The 16,070-nt window shown below is 45.0% G+C and overlaps 2 protein-coding genes across 2 annotated transcripts; one reads left to right on the top strand and one right to left on the bottom strand.

The window, feature by feature from the left end:
- The first annotated feature begins 1,866 nt into the window (after positions 1–1,866).
- Positions 1,867–4,066, top strand: serf2a (small EDRK-rich factor 2a). Its single transcript, XM_064312687.1, has 3 exons — positions 1,867–2,079; positions 3,052–3,160; positions 3,588–4,066. Exons 1-3 carry the CDS (start codon positions 2,073–2,075, stop codon positions 3,652–3,654), a joined length of 183 nt encoding a protein of 60 aa, XP_064168757.1. The 5' UTR covers positions 1,867–2,072; the 3' UTR covers positions 3,655–4,066.
- A 764-nt stretch (positions 4,067–4,830) lies between these two features.
- On the bottom strand, positions 4,831–15,388 carry rasef2 (RAS and EF-hand domain containing 2). Its single transcript, XM_064312686.1, has 17 exons — positions 14,459–15,388; positions 12,642–12,794; positions 11,631–11,721; positions 10,991–11,086; positions 10,010–10,087; positions 9,651–9,766; positions 9,103–9,171; positions 8,477–8,558; positions 8,309–8,376; positions 7,580–7,790; positions 7,377–7,478; positions 6,775–6,919; positions 6,563–6,644; positions 6,293–6,407; positions 5,879–5,992; positions 5,706–5,782; positions 4,831–5,577 (listed from the first exon to the last, which is right to left on the bottom strand). Exons 1-17 carry the CDS (start codon positions 14,761–14,763, stop codon positions 5,472–5,474), a joined length of 2,010 nt encoding a protein of 669 aa, XP_064168756.1. The 5' UTR covers positions 14,764–15,388; the 3' UTR covers positions 4,831–5,471.
- Positions 15,389–16,070: the final 682 nt, after the last annotated feature.

The following is a 16,070-nucleotide window of genomic DNA, read 5'->3' as shown; positions in this document are numbered from 1 at the left end:
GCGCTGCGCAGTCGGGGTAGCGTTCGCGGAAGTCTCGCGTTGTTAAGATTTTCTCTTTTTTTTTGCGTGAGAATTAAAAATATCAGCCCAGACGGGTGGAGTGGCACCGAAGAACAGCCCTTAGGCTGAGCCCGACTTTGATTCCGGAGAGCATCAGCTAATTAAAAATGACGAGTGAGTATCGACATATTTGTGAACTGTTGTTTATACTGTACATATTGCATGTGCTTATCGATTGGATACTTAATCAGCAATCTATCGGCTGCATTTTCAGTGTCAGTGGTTGTCGTTAGCTATCTAATGTTAGCTACTAGGCCTGGAAGTATTTTTATATTGTTTTGGTCATCCTAAGAACGTGTACAAACCGGTATGCATAAGTAGCATGTTCAGGGCTGTATTCAGAACCGAAATCTGGATTAAATGATTTTTAAAAAAAATATCCGATCGATTTGCCAGAAACCTTTATTTTCGTCCGGTCGCAAGTGCTTGCTAGCCAGAATAGCTAAACAACGGTCAGGTAACCATCAAACCACTGCTAGAGTGTTCACAGACAGTGGCCCCGAGAAGCAGAGCCTATGTTTCGGGTGCTACCACCCCGCGTGATTTTACACGAATATTTTCAACCTTGACTTTAAGCTGCCGATCGGAAAAAAATGCAGCCTGCTAACACTTTCAAAGTTCAATAGCTCCCAGACAATAGGGCCTAGGACCATCAAACCACTGCTAGAGTGTTCAGACACAGCGGCCCCGAGAAGCAGAGCCTATGTTTCGGGCGCTACCACCCGCGCGATTTTACACGAATATTTCCAACAGTGACTTTATGCCGCCGATCGGAAAAAAAAATGCATCCGGCTAACGCTTTCAAGGTTCAATAGCTCCCAGACAATAGTGCCTAGGACCATCAAATCACTGCTAGAGTGTTCACAGACAGCGGTCCCGAGAAGCAGAGCCTATATTTCGGGCGCTACCACCCCGCGCGATTTTACACTAAAATTTCCAACAGTGACTTTAAGCCGCTGATCGGAAAAAAACGCAGCCGGCTAACGCTTTCAAGGTTCAATAGCTCCCAGACAATAGGGCCTAGGACCATCAAACCACTGCTAGAGTGTTCACAGACAGCGGCCCCGAGAAGCAGAGCCTATGCTTCTGGCGCTACCACCCCACCTGATTTTACACAAATATTTCCAACTCTGATTTTAAGCCGCCGATCAGAAAAAAATGCGGCCGGCTAACACTTTCAAAGTTCAATAGCTCCCAGACAATAGGCCCTAGGACCAACAAACCACTGCTAGAGTGTTCACAGACAGCCGCCCAGAGAAGCAGAGCCTATGCTTCGGGCCCTATTGTCTGGGAGCTATTGAACTTTGAAAGCGTTTGCCGGCTGCATTTCTTTCCGAATGGCAGCTTAAAGTCACAGTTGGAAATATTAGTGTAAAATTGAGTTATTGAACTTTGAAAGCGTTCGCCGGCTGCATTTTTTACCAAACGGAAGCTTCAAGTCAAAGTTGGAAATATTTGTGTAAAATCACGCGGGGTAGTAACGCCCGAAGCATAGGCTCTCCGTCTCTGGGCTGCTGTCTGTGAACACTTTAGCAGTGGTTTGATGGTCCTACGCCCTATTGTCTGGGAGCTATTGAACTTTGAAAGCGTATGCTTGACAGTATAATTTCAAGAATATCCAGGCTATGCAAAAGCCAACCAACCGGATTCCTCTTCCTTCAACAAAAGTCCACGTGCGTAATCCACCTCCTTTGCCTCCTGAAACGTAGATGGGATATGAGCCAAATAACAAGGCGTGTGTAAACAGCAAACGGCTCTAATCTTGTAGGCAGGAGACTGGAACTTTATTCAACAAAACGGTTTGAGGTCAGAACTAACATTGAGTAACTGACTGTGGATCAGCTGGCGCTGCGCAGTCGGGGTAGCGTTCGCGGAAGTCTCGCGTTGTTAAGATTTTCTCTTTTTTTTTGCGTGAGAATTAAAAATATCAGCCCAGACGGGTGGAGTGGCACCGAAGAACAGCCCTTAGGCTGAGCCCGACTTTGATTCCGGAGAGCATCAGCTAATTAAAAATGACGAGTGAGTATCGACATATTTGTGAACTGTTGTTTATACTGTACATATTGCATGTGCTTATCGATTGGATACTTAATCAGCAATCTATCGGCTGCATTTTCAGTGTCAGTGGTTGTCGTTAGCTATCTAATGTTAGCTACTAGGCCTGGAAGTATTTTTATATTGTTTTGGTCATCCTAAGAACGTGTACAAACCGGTATGCATAAGTAGCATGTTCAGGGCTGTATTCAGAACCGAAATCTGGATTAAATGATTTTTAAAAAAAATATCCGATCGATTTGCCAGAAACCTTTATTTTCGTCCGGTCGCAAGTGCTTGCTAGCCAGAATAGCTAAACAACGGTCAGGTAACAGCGAACACTTTTATTGTCGTCTTTTTTGTGTAACGCTAATTGTCTACATGCGGATTGCAGTTATGTGGCTATTGATGTAATGTGTATCACTAGCACATAAACGTACAATAGTGAATGTGAATTTTTAACATGTTTTATAACGCTAATGTTTCCGTCAAACATCGGGAGTGTTGTTCTGAGGACGCGTTATGTTGCATTGGCCTTCCGTAACGCCTGTTCTGGCTTTGACTGACGCAGACAAACAATGTGTTTAGCCTTTTATTTCATTTTAATGCGTATATAACTACACACACACGTTAGAATTATCTTCCATTACAGTTTTTATAAAAGCAAATTACGGGAATGATTATTGTTTCAAATGTCATAGCTAGTAGGCTACTTGCAGTAGCAATTCGCTCTGGAGCGCCCCCGTGCCACGTTGCGCAGACCAAGTTAGCTGTGAAAGAATTCTACATTCCTAAAATAGCGGAAAAACAAACCAGATTTGGCAACAGTATTTGGACTCCAAACTGGCATAATTTTAACAATATTTAAACCAAACTATGAGGCATGTCTTTGTACTTCAAGTGATTGCCCCGAAGTTATGTATTTATTAGTTGTTTTCTTATTTACTTTCTTCCCAGGGGGAAACCAGCGCGAACTGGCCCGTCAGAAAAACGCAAAAAAGCAGACCGACAGTTCCAAGGGGAAAAGGAATGAAGATGGACTATCCGCAGCTGCGCGAAAGCAGAGGTAAACAAACTGTTTGCAGCGAACAGATACAGAACACAAGAAAAAAAAGAACAAGGGAAATGGCTGTAGGTTGGACGCAACAAAAATTTATGTAACGGCCTTGAAAATGACGTCTGCTTGTACATCACCATCAGTGCACACTCTTTATTCTTAGAGCACATTATCAAACAAAAAGTACAAGCTGCGTTGTACTTCTACATGTATTTCAACATTCTTCAAATTGTTACGAAAGGTTAAAATACGATCCAATTTATAATATAATTCGTATTATGTATATGTATATGTCCAATTACGGTTACTTTCTTGGTATTATGTAACAAATAAATGCCCTACTTTTATTGAAATATGACCTTTGCATTAACTTTTGTAAACGTGTGAATGCCTGAAACTGGTTTTTATTCACACAAGTTTTTCTGTTGTATTCCAGGGATGCAGAGATAATGCAACAGAAGCAGAAAAAAGCCAACGAGAAAGGAGAACCTAAATCCAAATAACCCTGGGGAAGATGGCGCACGGACATTACGGTTCTTTTTTTTTCTTTCTTTCTTTTTTAAATCACTCAACGACATTATTCTTGATGTTAGGAGGATGGATCTTTCTTTTTTGGCCTAGACTCCAGAATTTAGATCATTTATCTGCCTGTACTCTTTCCTATGTTAGGGGGGGAGGGGTTATGTAGCTTTGGAAGGTGTATTTGTAAGTTGAGGTTTTGAATTGTACTTCAGGTGCTGATCTAGCTCTTACTCTGGAAATAGCTTCTCTCCTCTGAGCAATGCTTACTGTGTAAAGATCAAGGGAGCAAAGGCATGGCTGTCGAGCTTGGATCTACATAACCATCTTGTATTTTTGTATCAAACTGTTTTCCCCCCGTGACTTGAAATAATTTAAATAAAACGTAGCTTTATAGTTTGTGTTTATTATTTGATCTTCTGTGGTGTGGTGGTTGTCCCCTGGCCTAAACCCCAACAAAAGCAAGCCAAGGGTGACTGTGGTGTATAGGAAGTGGATGCATGTTTACATCTTCCTCTGGCTGGAACAGGGAAGTGGGCTCACAAGGGACAAACATAGTCAAGTAAGAATGTTTTAGACCATACAAATCTGGCTTAGACTAAAATAGAAAGTAAAATGCATGTTTACAAAGAGTCAAATACATTTATTACAATTTAATCTTGAGGTTTTAGGAGGAATTTGGGTTGTATATACAGCTTATAGTTTGAAATACAATCGGCAGTAAACCCTTTGAATTAACTCTGAGGGTTCGATGTGTATGTACAGGGGGACGATCCACAAAATACAAAACACGTGTTAACCGCTCTCTAAACAAGTTCAGGAGGTCTTATGGAAATGGTATTGAATCCCAAGTGGAAAACGACTGCTACAGCCTTTGGTGAGGCACTGACTGCGATACTTGGCTGTAGGAGAAGTAATGTCACCAATATAAAGAAAGGCGATATGCTACACAGGTAAATAATGTTAAACAGCTTGTTTTGTGATGATTCAGTTATTTCACACACTGATTTGACTGATGACGGACCTGATTCATAATTATTGAAAAGTGTTGCTGCTCTTGGATGCCAGCGATTTGCTTAGTGTCCTCAGCATGGCTCATTTTTCATCTTGCTCTGGTATTCTCCAACAGGAAAGCTATTTTTAAAACAAGGACTCCGAAGCATTAGTGAGATCTGTATTTTTTAAAAGTAATACAAAAATGATTGACATTTGTACAACTGGTTTTGCCGCAACAAGAATCTTCAATGCAAAACTAAATTGTACAACATACCTGTACACAATATAGTTATAACAACAAATTTAATAAATACAGTTCTGCATTATCCCCGTGGAGCCCGATTCTTGTGTTCAAACATTTGGTGGCATCTTAGTTACAGTATTTACTGTAGTCCAGTGCTTCAGTGTTTTTGATTTTACAGACATTTTCTTAACAAAAAAATAAAAACAGATAAGCGTACCTTTTTGTGTTGTCCTCGGAAAAAGTCTGGCAGTAAGGAAACCGCCAAGTTAACGAAATCTCTTAATTCAAAAGCATGCTCCAGGTGTACTTAAAAGAAATACAAAACATTTTAAAACTCCTAGAAATCAGATTTCCAGAAAGGAAGTGCACCGTGTGAAAACCACTGTAATAAAAGTACACCTTTAGCATCGTGTGGAAACTGCTGGAATACAAGTACACCTTTAGCATGGTCGCACCGTGTGGAAACTGCTGGAATACAAGTACACCTTTAGCATCGTGTGGAAACTGCTGGAATACAGTCTGAAGGGTTACCGGCTCCTCCAGCTGGCAGACGCACTCAGGCTACACTCCACAGCAGCTACTGAGCGCTTTCTTCTTCTCGTTGGTCAAACTCAGCCTTGTTCGCGGATCCGACATCCGTCTCAGCTTTGCGTGCTTCTTCACTTCCCTTTGTGGGGTGAGAGAAAGAACACGTGAATAAAACACGATGACAGAACTCAAAACATCAACTCTGTTCACCTGCAGAATATTAACGATGGTCTTCACTAGGTTCTGCGATCAGCAAAGGGGGTTCACCGTGCAAGATGGAGCACTGCTTCGACCACGTTGGTTCCCTCTTTGGCGCTGGTCTCACAGAACAGGGCGTTATACGTCTGTGGCGGAAAGAGCGTGTCGTAGACCATTAGTCACCCGTTTCCCCGCATACGAGTACTACTTCCTGTTTACACAGAGGACAAAGGAAGTCCCACCTTGGCTAGCTTCTCCCCGTCAGCGGCGCTCACGCAGCCCCCCTCCGGCAGCGCCGCCCGCAGGTCCGCCTTGTTCCCGATCAGGCAGGTGGGGAGGCGCTCGTCCGTGGAGTCCTGGGAAGAACAGGGGTGAGCTTTTGACTGAACTGGTGCTTCTCCTTCACGTGATAGAAAATGTGGTAATTATCTGTGATGTCACCTCATTCGACACCCAGAGCTGTGTTCTCACACTGTAAACAAACAACGGAAGGGCAACTCCACGATGACTAAGGATATGTAAACTCGGAGTTGTTTTGAAAGCCAGGTTTATCTGAAAGTCTATCTGAATGCGCCATTTATTTATGAAATGTAAAATATACTATCTGGAAATATACACAATATAGTCTTGAGACCATTAACAAACTATATGTATACCTGAATGTGGTTCATCCACTCTCGCACGCTGAGGAAGCTTGTCTCCGAAGTGACGTCGTACAGCAGTATAACTCCATGCGCTCTGCGGAAGTAGGACCTGGCAAGGCTCCGGAACCTTCCGACAGGAGAACAAACACAGAGAGAGGACTTTCCATTGCTGGAGCGACAGAGCCAATTTCAATCTGACAGGCTCTTATTACACAAGCTAGTCTGTCTGTTAACAGCAGTCTGTAATGTGGAGTCCCTGAGAATGACTCTTGCTGAAAGTACCTCTCTTGTCCAGCAGTGTCCCAGATCTGCAGATGAGTCTTTTCTCCATCCACCAGCATCCTTTTGATTTGGAAATCCACACCTAAACCACACAGGAGAAATTTCTCAGTGCAGTTCAGTTTAAAATAAGTGGTATCTTGCTTTGGGAAAGCTCCTGAAACATGCCGTTTATTTGGTAGCATTAACACCTGGCGGCGGTATCTTTCCCTTACCCAGCGTCGACTGCATGTCTCCCTTGAACTCGTTTGAGCTCAGCCTGAGCAGGAAACTGGACTTCCCCGAACCCGCGTCTCCCGCCAGGACAAGCCTGTACATGGGGGAGGGCTCTTCAGAGATTGGAGTGTCTACATCCACATGCTGTAGGCGCAAAAGAACACATATTCATGTCAGACCTGAAAGAGTCATAACTCTGACTGCCGTTTGGTGCTGTAGTGTCACTACATCACCTGAGCTACAGTTTCTGAAATTGTCCCACCTCAACTTCCAAAATGTTTGAAAAACGAACGTGAGTTCTGCCAAATAATAAGCATAAGAAAGGCCGTTCATTTTTGTTTGGTCAATTATTTGTGTGGGTGTGATCTTGGGTAGAATTCTCTAACTTACAGGTGAAGCTGTGGGTGTGATCACAGACAGGCTTCCCTACCTTACAGGTGAAGCTGTGGGCGTGGTCACAGATGGGCTTCCCTACCTTACAGGTGAAGCTGTGGGCGTGGTCACAAACAGGCTTCCCTACCTTACAGCTGAACCTGTCACAGACAGGCTTCTCTACCTTACAGGTGAAGCTACGGGTGTGGTCACAGACAGGCTTCCCTACCTTAGACGTGAAGGCTGAGAGTCGCCTGCGAATGGAAGAAGCCACGGAGCTGGTCTTGCTGGGCGCCATGGAAACCGAGTCCTCCGCCTTCAGATCGGACATCTGGCACAGGGACAAAGGGGGATCGCGCTGTCAAAATGATAGACATCGCAAACCAGGATCGAACCGACAGAAAACCGACAGTGAACCGACGCCGGCCTGACCTCGATGTCGGAGGGCGTGTAGGAGCAGCTGCGGTGCACCGTCTCCACGGAGTCCTGGGTGTTGTCGCTGTCGTACTCGCTGCTCGAGCCGTCCGCCATGCCCAGCCTCGGCGACGGTTTGCCGTCCAGGTACCGCTCTGCCCAGCTGGTGACGTGGGAGTACTGGCCGCCAGTCGAGTCGACAGACATGGCCTCGTCCTCGCTGGCAATACTTCAGAGAGCGGGGCAGTGCCGCATTACGGTCAGGAAACTCTGCTAATTTCTCAGGCTTGCAGGTCTGAATCCCTGCTGGGGACCTACTGTTGTACCCTTGAGCAAGCTACTCAATCTGAATTTCTACAGTAAAATATTTATTTCTGTCACAGAATGTATAAATGCAAGCTGTATACATTTTCTCTCTGGATAAAGACATGTTCTAAGCACAATGCAAGGGATCCCCAATTTTATCTGAAATGGGCCAGTGTGCAGGTTTTTGTTTTAGACTAGCACTATGGCACCTGATTCAGCTAATTAACCAATCATGGTCTTCAATCAAGACCTTGATAAGTAGAATCAGGCATCTTAGTGCTGGGCTATAACAAAAGCCTGCACCCACACTGGCCCTTTTCAGATATGACTGGACACCCCTGATATAATGTAGCATAAAGGCAAAGTTCCACAGTCTTCAGATAAATATGCTGAAGTCAGATGGCCAACGATGGCGTAAGTTCACCTCTGAGAGGTCCTCACCTGCAGTTGCGGGTGCTCTGCGGAACGGACCGGAGCTTCCTGGTTGGGGTCTCATCTTTGGGCGAGAGCTGGAGAGAGAGGGGCAGGCCGTCAGAAGCTGAACATCCCAGAACGGGAGAAACGGACGGCGGCGGGTCACCTTCCCAGAGGTCGCCCCTGGCAACGTACCCTCCTCTTGGCGGTGGCCGCGTTCATGGCCAGCGCTGACCGCAGCCCGTCGTTGCTGTCGTACAGCTTCCTGTTCACTTCCCTGAAAGGCAGGAGATGGGCAGGCAGGTAGTTACACAGATCTGACTGGGTAACACCTTACAATATGGTCACATAAACTGGCATTAACTATTGTAGTTTTTAACATGAATCAATGATGTACAAATACATCAACAAAGCTGTATAGATGAACTGTTCAGTAGTTAGTAGTTAACTACACTTGTTAATGCCAAACCATGTGACCTTATTTTAAAGTGTTACCGCTCACTGATACCGGACTGAAGAGCCTTATTTCTTGGGACAAAATGGGAAGAAATAACAGGTATTGTCATTTAGTGCACAAAGAATGTCTCCCGTTATACTTGCATTTTATACCCCAACCCTATTCCTAGACATCTACTCTCCTGTACGTTTGCACTTCAACCCTACATTGGCACACCTGATTCTTCTAATTAGCTACTCAATGAATGATGTGTGCTTTGTTAAAGTTGGAGTGAGAACCTGCAGGATGGTAGATCTACAGGAACAGGGATGGGCAGCCCTGTTCTAAGGGAACATCCTGTTAACTTAACGTGTTGTTGACTCACTGGAGGATTCCGATGTGGCTGGAGTAGGACTGGCATTCCGCAAGCATCTTTTTCAAGTCGCTGTTCTCCCTAGAACAGGAAAGAAACAGGTAAAAACCTGCTGTAGAGTTCTGTTTCAGACTCTTCCTGGGTTCTCTGTCTCAGGTTCTTCCTGTGGAGCCTCAGACTCTCTCTGTGGAGCCTCAGGCCCTTCCTGGGTTCTCTGTCTCAGGCCCTTCCTGTGGAGCCTCAGGCCCTTCCTGGGTTATTTGTCTCAGGCCCTTCCTGTGGAGCCTCAGGCCCTTCCTGGGTTCTCTGTCTCAGGCCCTTCCTGTGGAGCCTCAGACTCTCTCTGTGGAGCCTCAGGCCCTTCCTGGGTTCTCTGTCTCAGGCCCTTCCTGTGGAGCCTCAGGCCCTTCCTGGGTTCTCTGTCTCAGGCCCTTTCTGTGGAGCCTCAGGCCCTTCCTGGGTTATTTGTCTCAGGCCCTTCCTGTGGAGCCTCAGGCCCTTCCTGGGTTCTCTGTCTCAGGCCCTTCCTGCGCAGCCTCAGGCTGCGCGCGGACCCTCACCTCTCGTGCTGCAGGCGCTCGTCTGCGTACTCGTTCTTCAGCTGGTCCAGCTCCGCCTGCAGGATGGAGACGCTGGTCTGCGCGCCGAGGAGGGAGCTCCGCAGCGCCTCGTTCTCCTGGGGAGAGGAGCGCGGAGGTGAGCGGCGTCTACCAGCAGGGGGTGGCGGCGGGTCTGTCGGTGCGACTGAGACCCGGACCGTGAGAGACACTGCGTGTGTCTATTGCCTGTGTGCATGCATGCATATGGGCTCATGTGTGAGACTAGGTTAGTGGACACTAGTGGAGCACTTGCTTGCTCGCCTGTCAGTGTCCGTGTAGCTGTCTGTGAGCTCGCGGGTAAGTATGTTTCGATCCAGTACCTGCCCTGTCTCGCGGATCTGCTTCCTCAGCTGCCGGACGTCCACTCTGGGACTGCCAAACTGTGATTCCTCCTGGTGCTGAAACACACAGTAATGACACACTGCACTGTGGAACTACCAGGAGGGCACTAGACGCAGTTCATACAAGGATAACAGAAATCACAGAACTGAAATCTCCCTGGAGTGAGAAACTGTCGTAGTTAAAGCATCTTGGGTCTGAAGGGCGCTTAAGAGGAGAAACATCACACAGCATTTAGATTTTATAGCCTTTACCCATAAGAAGGGTTATCTAACAGTGGATGTGTAATATGTTTAAATGTGTTGATCATTTCCCCGTTGACCTGATCTCAGGCTTTTTTAGCCTCACAGCCTGTGCTCTCTAACCCAGCTCAGTGCCTATAGTCACAAGCCCTCATCTAACCTTTAACAAAGATGACACAATCAGTATCACCAAATCTATTGAAATGCATTCAGGACATGGGGCGGCAGTGTAGTATAATGTAAGGAACTGGTCTTGCAGGTCTCAGGTTCGATATATGTGTTTCAGTATGTATATCCAGCTATATAACTGGATGGAATGTAAATGCTATGTAAAAAGTTGTGTAAGTCGCTCTGGATAAGAGCGTCTGCTAAATGCCCATACTATAATGTAGGACATAATAAATGGCACATGATAAAAACCTGACAGACCAAAGTAGAACTGGACTCAGTACCAGTACCAGGCAGCAGTCCACTGCACACCCACTTTAGTTATACCTGGAAAACGAGTGTTCCACACAAACCTTCCCATTGCTTGTGATCACAGTGCTTCTTAAAGGAAAGCTGCTGCCTCTGACCAGCACAGAAACCAAACACCCACCTACACTCCACTCCTGCCCCCTGCCCCCTGCCCCCTGCCCCCCCAATCCTCTGTTCCCCACCCCGCTTAACAGTCAGCCTGAAAGAGCCCCATTGTGCCCTTCCTCCCTCCCTCCCTCCCACCTTCATGAGTCTCTGCACAGTGGCCCGCAGGTCTGCCACCTCCCCCTCGTGCCTGGTTTGCATCTCACTCATGGCCGCTTCCATCCTCTGCTGCTCCTGTTGGGGGGGGGGGGGGTGTTGGGGGGGTACCCAAGTATCATTTACACAGCGCTGACGTGGGCCTGTCCCCACAGTGTCTTCCCGCACTGCCATAATGCAGCTGAACCACACGCAGCCGTGCATAAACTAGCCTGCAGCGCGGGGTGTAGGGAACAACAGTTCCTTATGCTACCAGCACATAGCATTGCAGGGAGTGCCTGGGAAAACCTTTTTTCTCCCTACTAAAACAGGCCTATTAAAAACAGCCCTTTTCATTTGCTTATTTTATTGCATTCTTTCTGTGAAAAAATCTACTTGGCGCTCATTTAAAGCAAACACCCCACCTGCTGTCTCATAACATTGCTTAAGGTATTTAAAATCACAGCCTTAGACTCCATTCGCTATCTCAAGTGAGGACTTTCAAACTTTCAAAAGGGCTTCTAAATTGTTTTTTTAATGCATTAGTGTAACTGTAATACATTATTATTAACAGGTTAGTATGTATTACTAACCTGTTTTCTTGGGCACCCAAACTCCACACTGCACCCTCCCCACCTCTTACCTCCGCTTTCACCCTCTTCTCCATCTGAAGCAGCTGCTCCTGCAGGTCCTCCTCCAGCTCCGTCAGCTGACGAGAAGTCATCTCCTCCACCCTGTCCACACGCAAGTGTACGCGCGCGCGCGCACACACACACACACACACACACACACGCAATGTCAGGTCTTTCACATGCAGACCTCACCAAAAGCAATGCCGCAGCTGAAGACCAGACCGTGTGTGTTTTTTCCCTGCGCTCCACCTGTGCTGGCACATGATTCACATACTCTCTCTCTCAGTTCTCTGCTTCTGCCCTGATATCAGTGACTCTTTTCCTCTCCTGTGCTAATCCGCCCTGTCAACGTCAGGTGACCACACTTGAGCCAGCCTCCAGAGACAAGGTCCTGGGATATACAGTCAATGCAATGCCAACAGAATGATATTGCGCTAACTGCTAATATTCACATAACAAATAACATTTACACGCCTCACAATTACACCAAATCGTAACATTTCCACCTGAGAGACCTTAAAGAAATCTGAGATATTATCAAATACATACATTCACCTAGAGTCCACCTTGAAGGATTGTCAATATGAATGAGGGTAAACAGGCCAAATGACCCTGTCCATTTTAAAACTTCCTAGTTCCTCATTCAGACAATGTCATCACTGAAGCAGGAACACTGACTTTGTGGTGATGTTCTCCAAATGGGTTCCCCTTGCCTGTGCGACCAATAGCAGGGAGCCAAGGTATGTAGTTGACTTGAAAAAACCTCAGCACTGCACATAAAAATATATAGCCTACTTGACATGTTTGCAAACTATTCAAATTAACCACAGACAAGAATCATAGTGCACTGTACTCTGTGGTAGGCCTATTCATTCACAAGGTGGCACAATGACTTCACGATACCGTGTACCTGCCAAGTGAAATTCACAGGCAGGCCTTAGTCATCAACTTCCACCCCACTCGTCCACTGCTCCTGGCCAGTACGTTTACATGCCGGGTCTGAGGCCGGCTGGCGTTCTCACCTTCTCAGGCTGGTCTCCAGCTGCTGGCTCTCAGAGACCTGGTCCTTGCAGTCCTTCACCAGCGTCTTTATCACAGTCTCACACTGACGCAGGAGGGCAATGTCAGACGTCGAGTGGATTTGCTGGTAGAGCTCGGCCAGTTGCTCCCTGGCACTGGGGAGAAGACAAAAATCTGTGAAGTCCATATGTTGTCACGGTGACCAGAGTACCATCAACCACCACCACGTAATAAATATGTGTGACATAAGCCATCTTATGTAAGACACCACCTCCTAATAGCTCCAAAATGGAAGGAATGATTGCATAATTAGAAAGACAAAAACTGTCTTTCAATATTTTTAGTGTCATTATTTATTTAAACTGTATAGCCAACTCTTTTATATGGAAGGAGTAAATCTGGTAGACTTACACTGTTGGGATAGTGTTAGTTGGGGATTTGTGGTTATGCAATCAGAATCAACAAACAAACAAAAAAAAGCCACTTCGGCCAATTAAAGTGTAAAAAGGGCAAAATTTATATATTTAGCAAGATTAATTACTGGAATTGTAAAACACAAACACATATGTATGACTGCTATCTTCCATACAGTTTTCCTTATGGCTATGCTTACTGAGAGCCTAGTTAACTAAACTAGTTGGTAAGTGTTAGCATGTTTTTTATAATAGTTTTATATAATAGCATCAGTACAGTATGATACAATACAATACAGTCTGAGCTTGCTTGGGAGAACACCTGAGCCTAGATACGCTGAACAGTGTATTATCAAATATTCTTTAAATTGTATGGATTCCAAGTAGCCAACCTGGCTAAGGTTAGCTACATAACTATAGCCTATTCTAGTTGTACTTTCCAATATAAGACAACATACCTGTTTTAAAATAGGCTATGCATTAACATAAGATGATACTATGGCATTTGTATCTAGTTACCTCCAAAAGACAAGATATTTATCCACCTAACTGAGTGATTCTCAAACAGTGGGTCAAACATTCTGGTTTTCATTCCAACCGTTATTGCAGGGGTGTTCCAATCCATTACCTTCGTTTTAGTTTTCTGACAACTCTATAAATTATACTGCTTCACACCTGTGCTTAAGCACAGTAAAATATTTAGAATACACTTGCGATCTGCGGCTGGTGCTTCTACAAATGTCAGACCAAGATATGACCAAATTAAACAATTAAGAGCAGAAGTCGGCACAAAATCCTGAAACGTTGACACAAAATCACGAAACGGCCCTTGTTGTGCACGCCTGCGAATTGTAACAAGCTAGTAATTTATTTAATTAGCCACATTTAATGCCAGTTGGCCATATTAGCTAATGCCATGTCAGAAATGGCTATGATGAATAAATATCCCATATTCACACCCAAAGAGATTTATCCATCAGATCAACTCACATGTCGCAATGTGCTCTATGATAAATGATTCCTGTAGAAATCGGTTAACATCAACGTTCATTTTTAATTGATCAATTAACTTCATAGACTAGTGGCTGAAATCAGACGGGTTCTAAGTTAAGTCCTGAAAGAGTGGACAATTGGTCACAGAAACTAAACCATCTGGACAATGAAAAGTTAAAAAATGATCAGCTAGACCAGCAATGTGTTAAAATAAGTTTAGGAGGAAAATACAGTAGAACTTAAACGCATGTGTGTTTTTATCAACCTAAATTGATCTAGTCACCAGGGCCGAATTTAGGAAGTAGCTAGCCCAATGTATAGGCAATGTATTTCCACTGTAAGACATTGTCTTTGTGACAGTGTCTCTGTAAGCGCAACATAAATAAAATTGAACTGAACTGAATTGAACTTACCCTCCCAAATAACTCGTATCGCCTTCCATTGTGTCCTCAAATTCGTCCCAAGCGCTTCTTCCATGTTGCACTTCTCCAAGTGCAGTAAAGTCCAGCGTTTCAGAAACCTCGTTGAACCGGGCCAAAAAATCGCCGAAGTCGACATATCCAACTCTTTCTATGTCAAACTTATTGAACAAAGTCTTGACCTCGGTATTGGGGACGTTTAGCTCTCGACAAACTACGGTAAAATCTTCATACTCAATTTTACCCGATTTATTTACGTCGCACGCTGAAAACAGTCTTTGAAGATCGGGTCTATCCATGCCAATTTACTGAGAATTCAACGGAATAAGCGGTCCCATGTAACGTCATCGAAGTTTCAGAAGTTTAGAAAATGCGCCTAGCCAAAGAGCGACAAAATACAACATATAGCCTAATTAGCTAGCTTTGTAACTTTTTATCCCAATGTAGGCTACGACAAGTGCTACTTGCGGTCTCCTGACGTCACACATCTTCATTCAACAGTCTAAGTAACTCGAATATTAAAAACATTAATTGCCGTAACAGAATCAAGTATCGCGTACAAGTAGCCTAGCCATTTAAAAAAGAAGAGAAGAAGACGTAAAATTCGGCTGCTAGTGCTACTGTCTCCACTGAATGTACCTTGAATCGGAGTAGGTTACACACTTTCCCAGAAATGAGTGTAATGACTGAGCACTGGTACGAATATACACTCACCACCTTGACATAAGCTAAGGTGTGTCCGTGCATTTATTTTTCACCCGTCACATTAAAGATAGGGAGATGAAAATGAACCCTTAGCTAATATTGTGCAACCGGGTTTTTCATCCATTATAAAAAACACCAGCCTACCATGCACCGTTTTTTGTATAGCCCACGGCTATCTCACTCACAGCCACATGTTATGTTCAGAAGTGCTGAATTTGTACAAGGTAGCCCAAAACATAAAGCATGGTGTGAAATAACATGAAAGCAAATTTAAAGCGGTGGGCATTGGGGCAATCTGAAAGCCCGCAATGTTCTGGCCACGTCTCTCAGACACCTGTCGCAGGTTTCCATAGAGACAGGACTCTAGAGACAGGGAAAATACTACCCCCGGCTTTGGTTCCTTGTTGCGTTGGTAACTCAATCAAGGCACTTCACACATCTCTCTAGGCCGGAGGAATGTTGGGTGGGATTTGGGAAGGTACAATATAACCCGGATGTGGTGAGGAAAAAAAATCCTCGGTAGGCTCTGCTAGTCTATTTCCCTTTTAGGTGTGGTCCACAGAGCTTATCAGAAACAGAAACTGCCCATTTGGGTTCGAGCGACATCGAACTCCACCCTACTTCTCAGGCATTTCAAACCCAGCATATGTGTGACATTTTAAATGTTAATTTATAAAATTAATATACATATCTATAACTGATGAGAATATTGAACGCAAAACCATTCCAACAGCCACAAAACACATACATCTGAGCCACATCATAAACCCTATTAAACTGACTGACATGTTGCTCACCAGTCGGCACCCTGAGCCGACCAGAGGAGGATGGGTTTCCCCCTTGAGCCTGGTTCTTCTGAGGTTTCTTCCCATCTGCCACAGGGAGTTTTTCCTTGCCACTG

Source organism: Anguilla rostrata, chromosome 16 (genome assembly GCF_018555375.3).
Source record: "Anguilla rostrata isolate EN2019 chromosome 16, ASM1855537v3, whole genome shotgun sequence".
Taxonomy (NCBI): Eukaryota; Metazoa; Chordata; class Actinopteri; order Anguilliformes; family Anguillidae; genus Anguilla; species Anguilla rostrata.
This window is presented reverse-complemented; position numbering and strand designations above follow the sequence as displayed.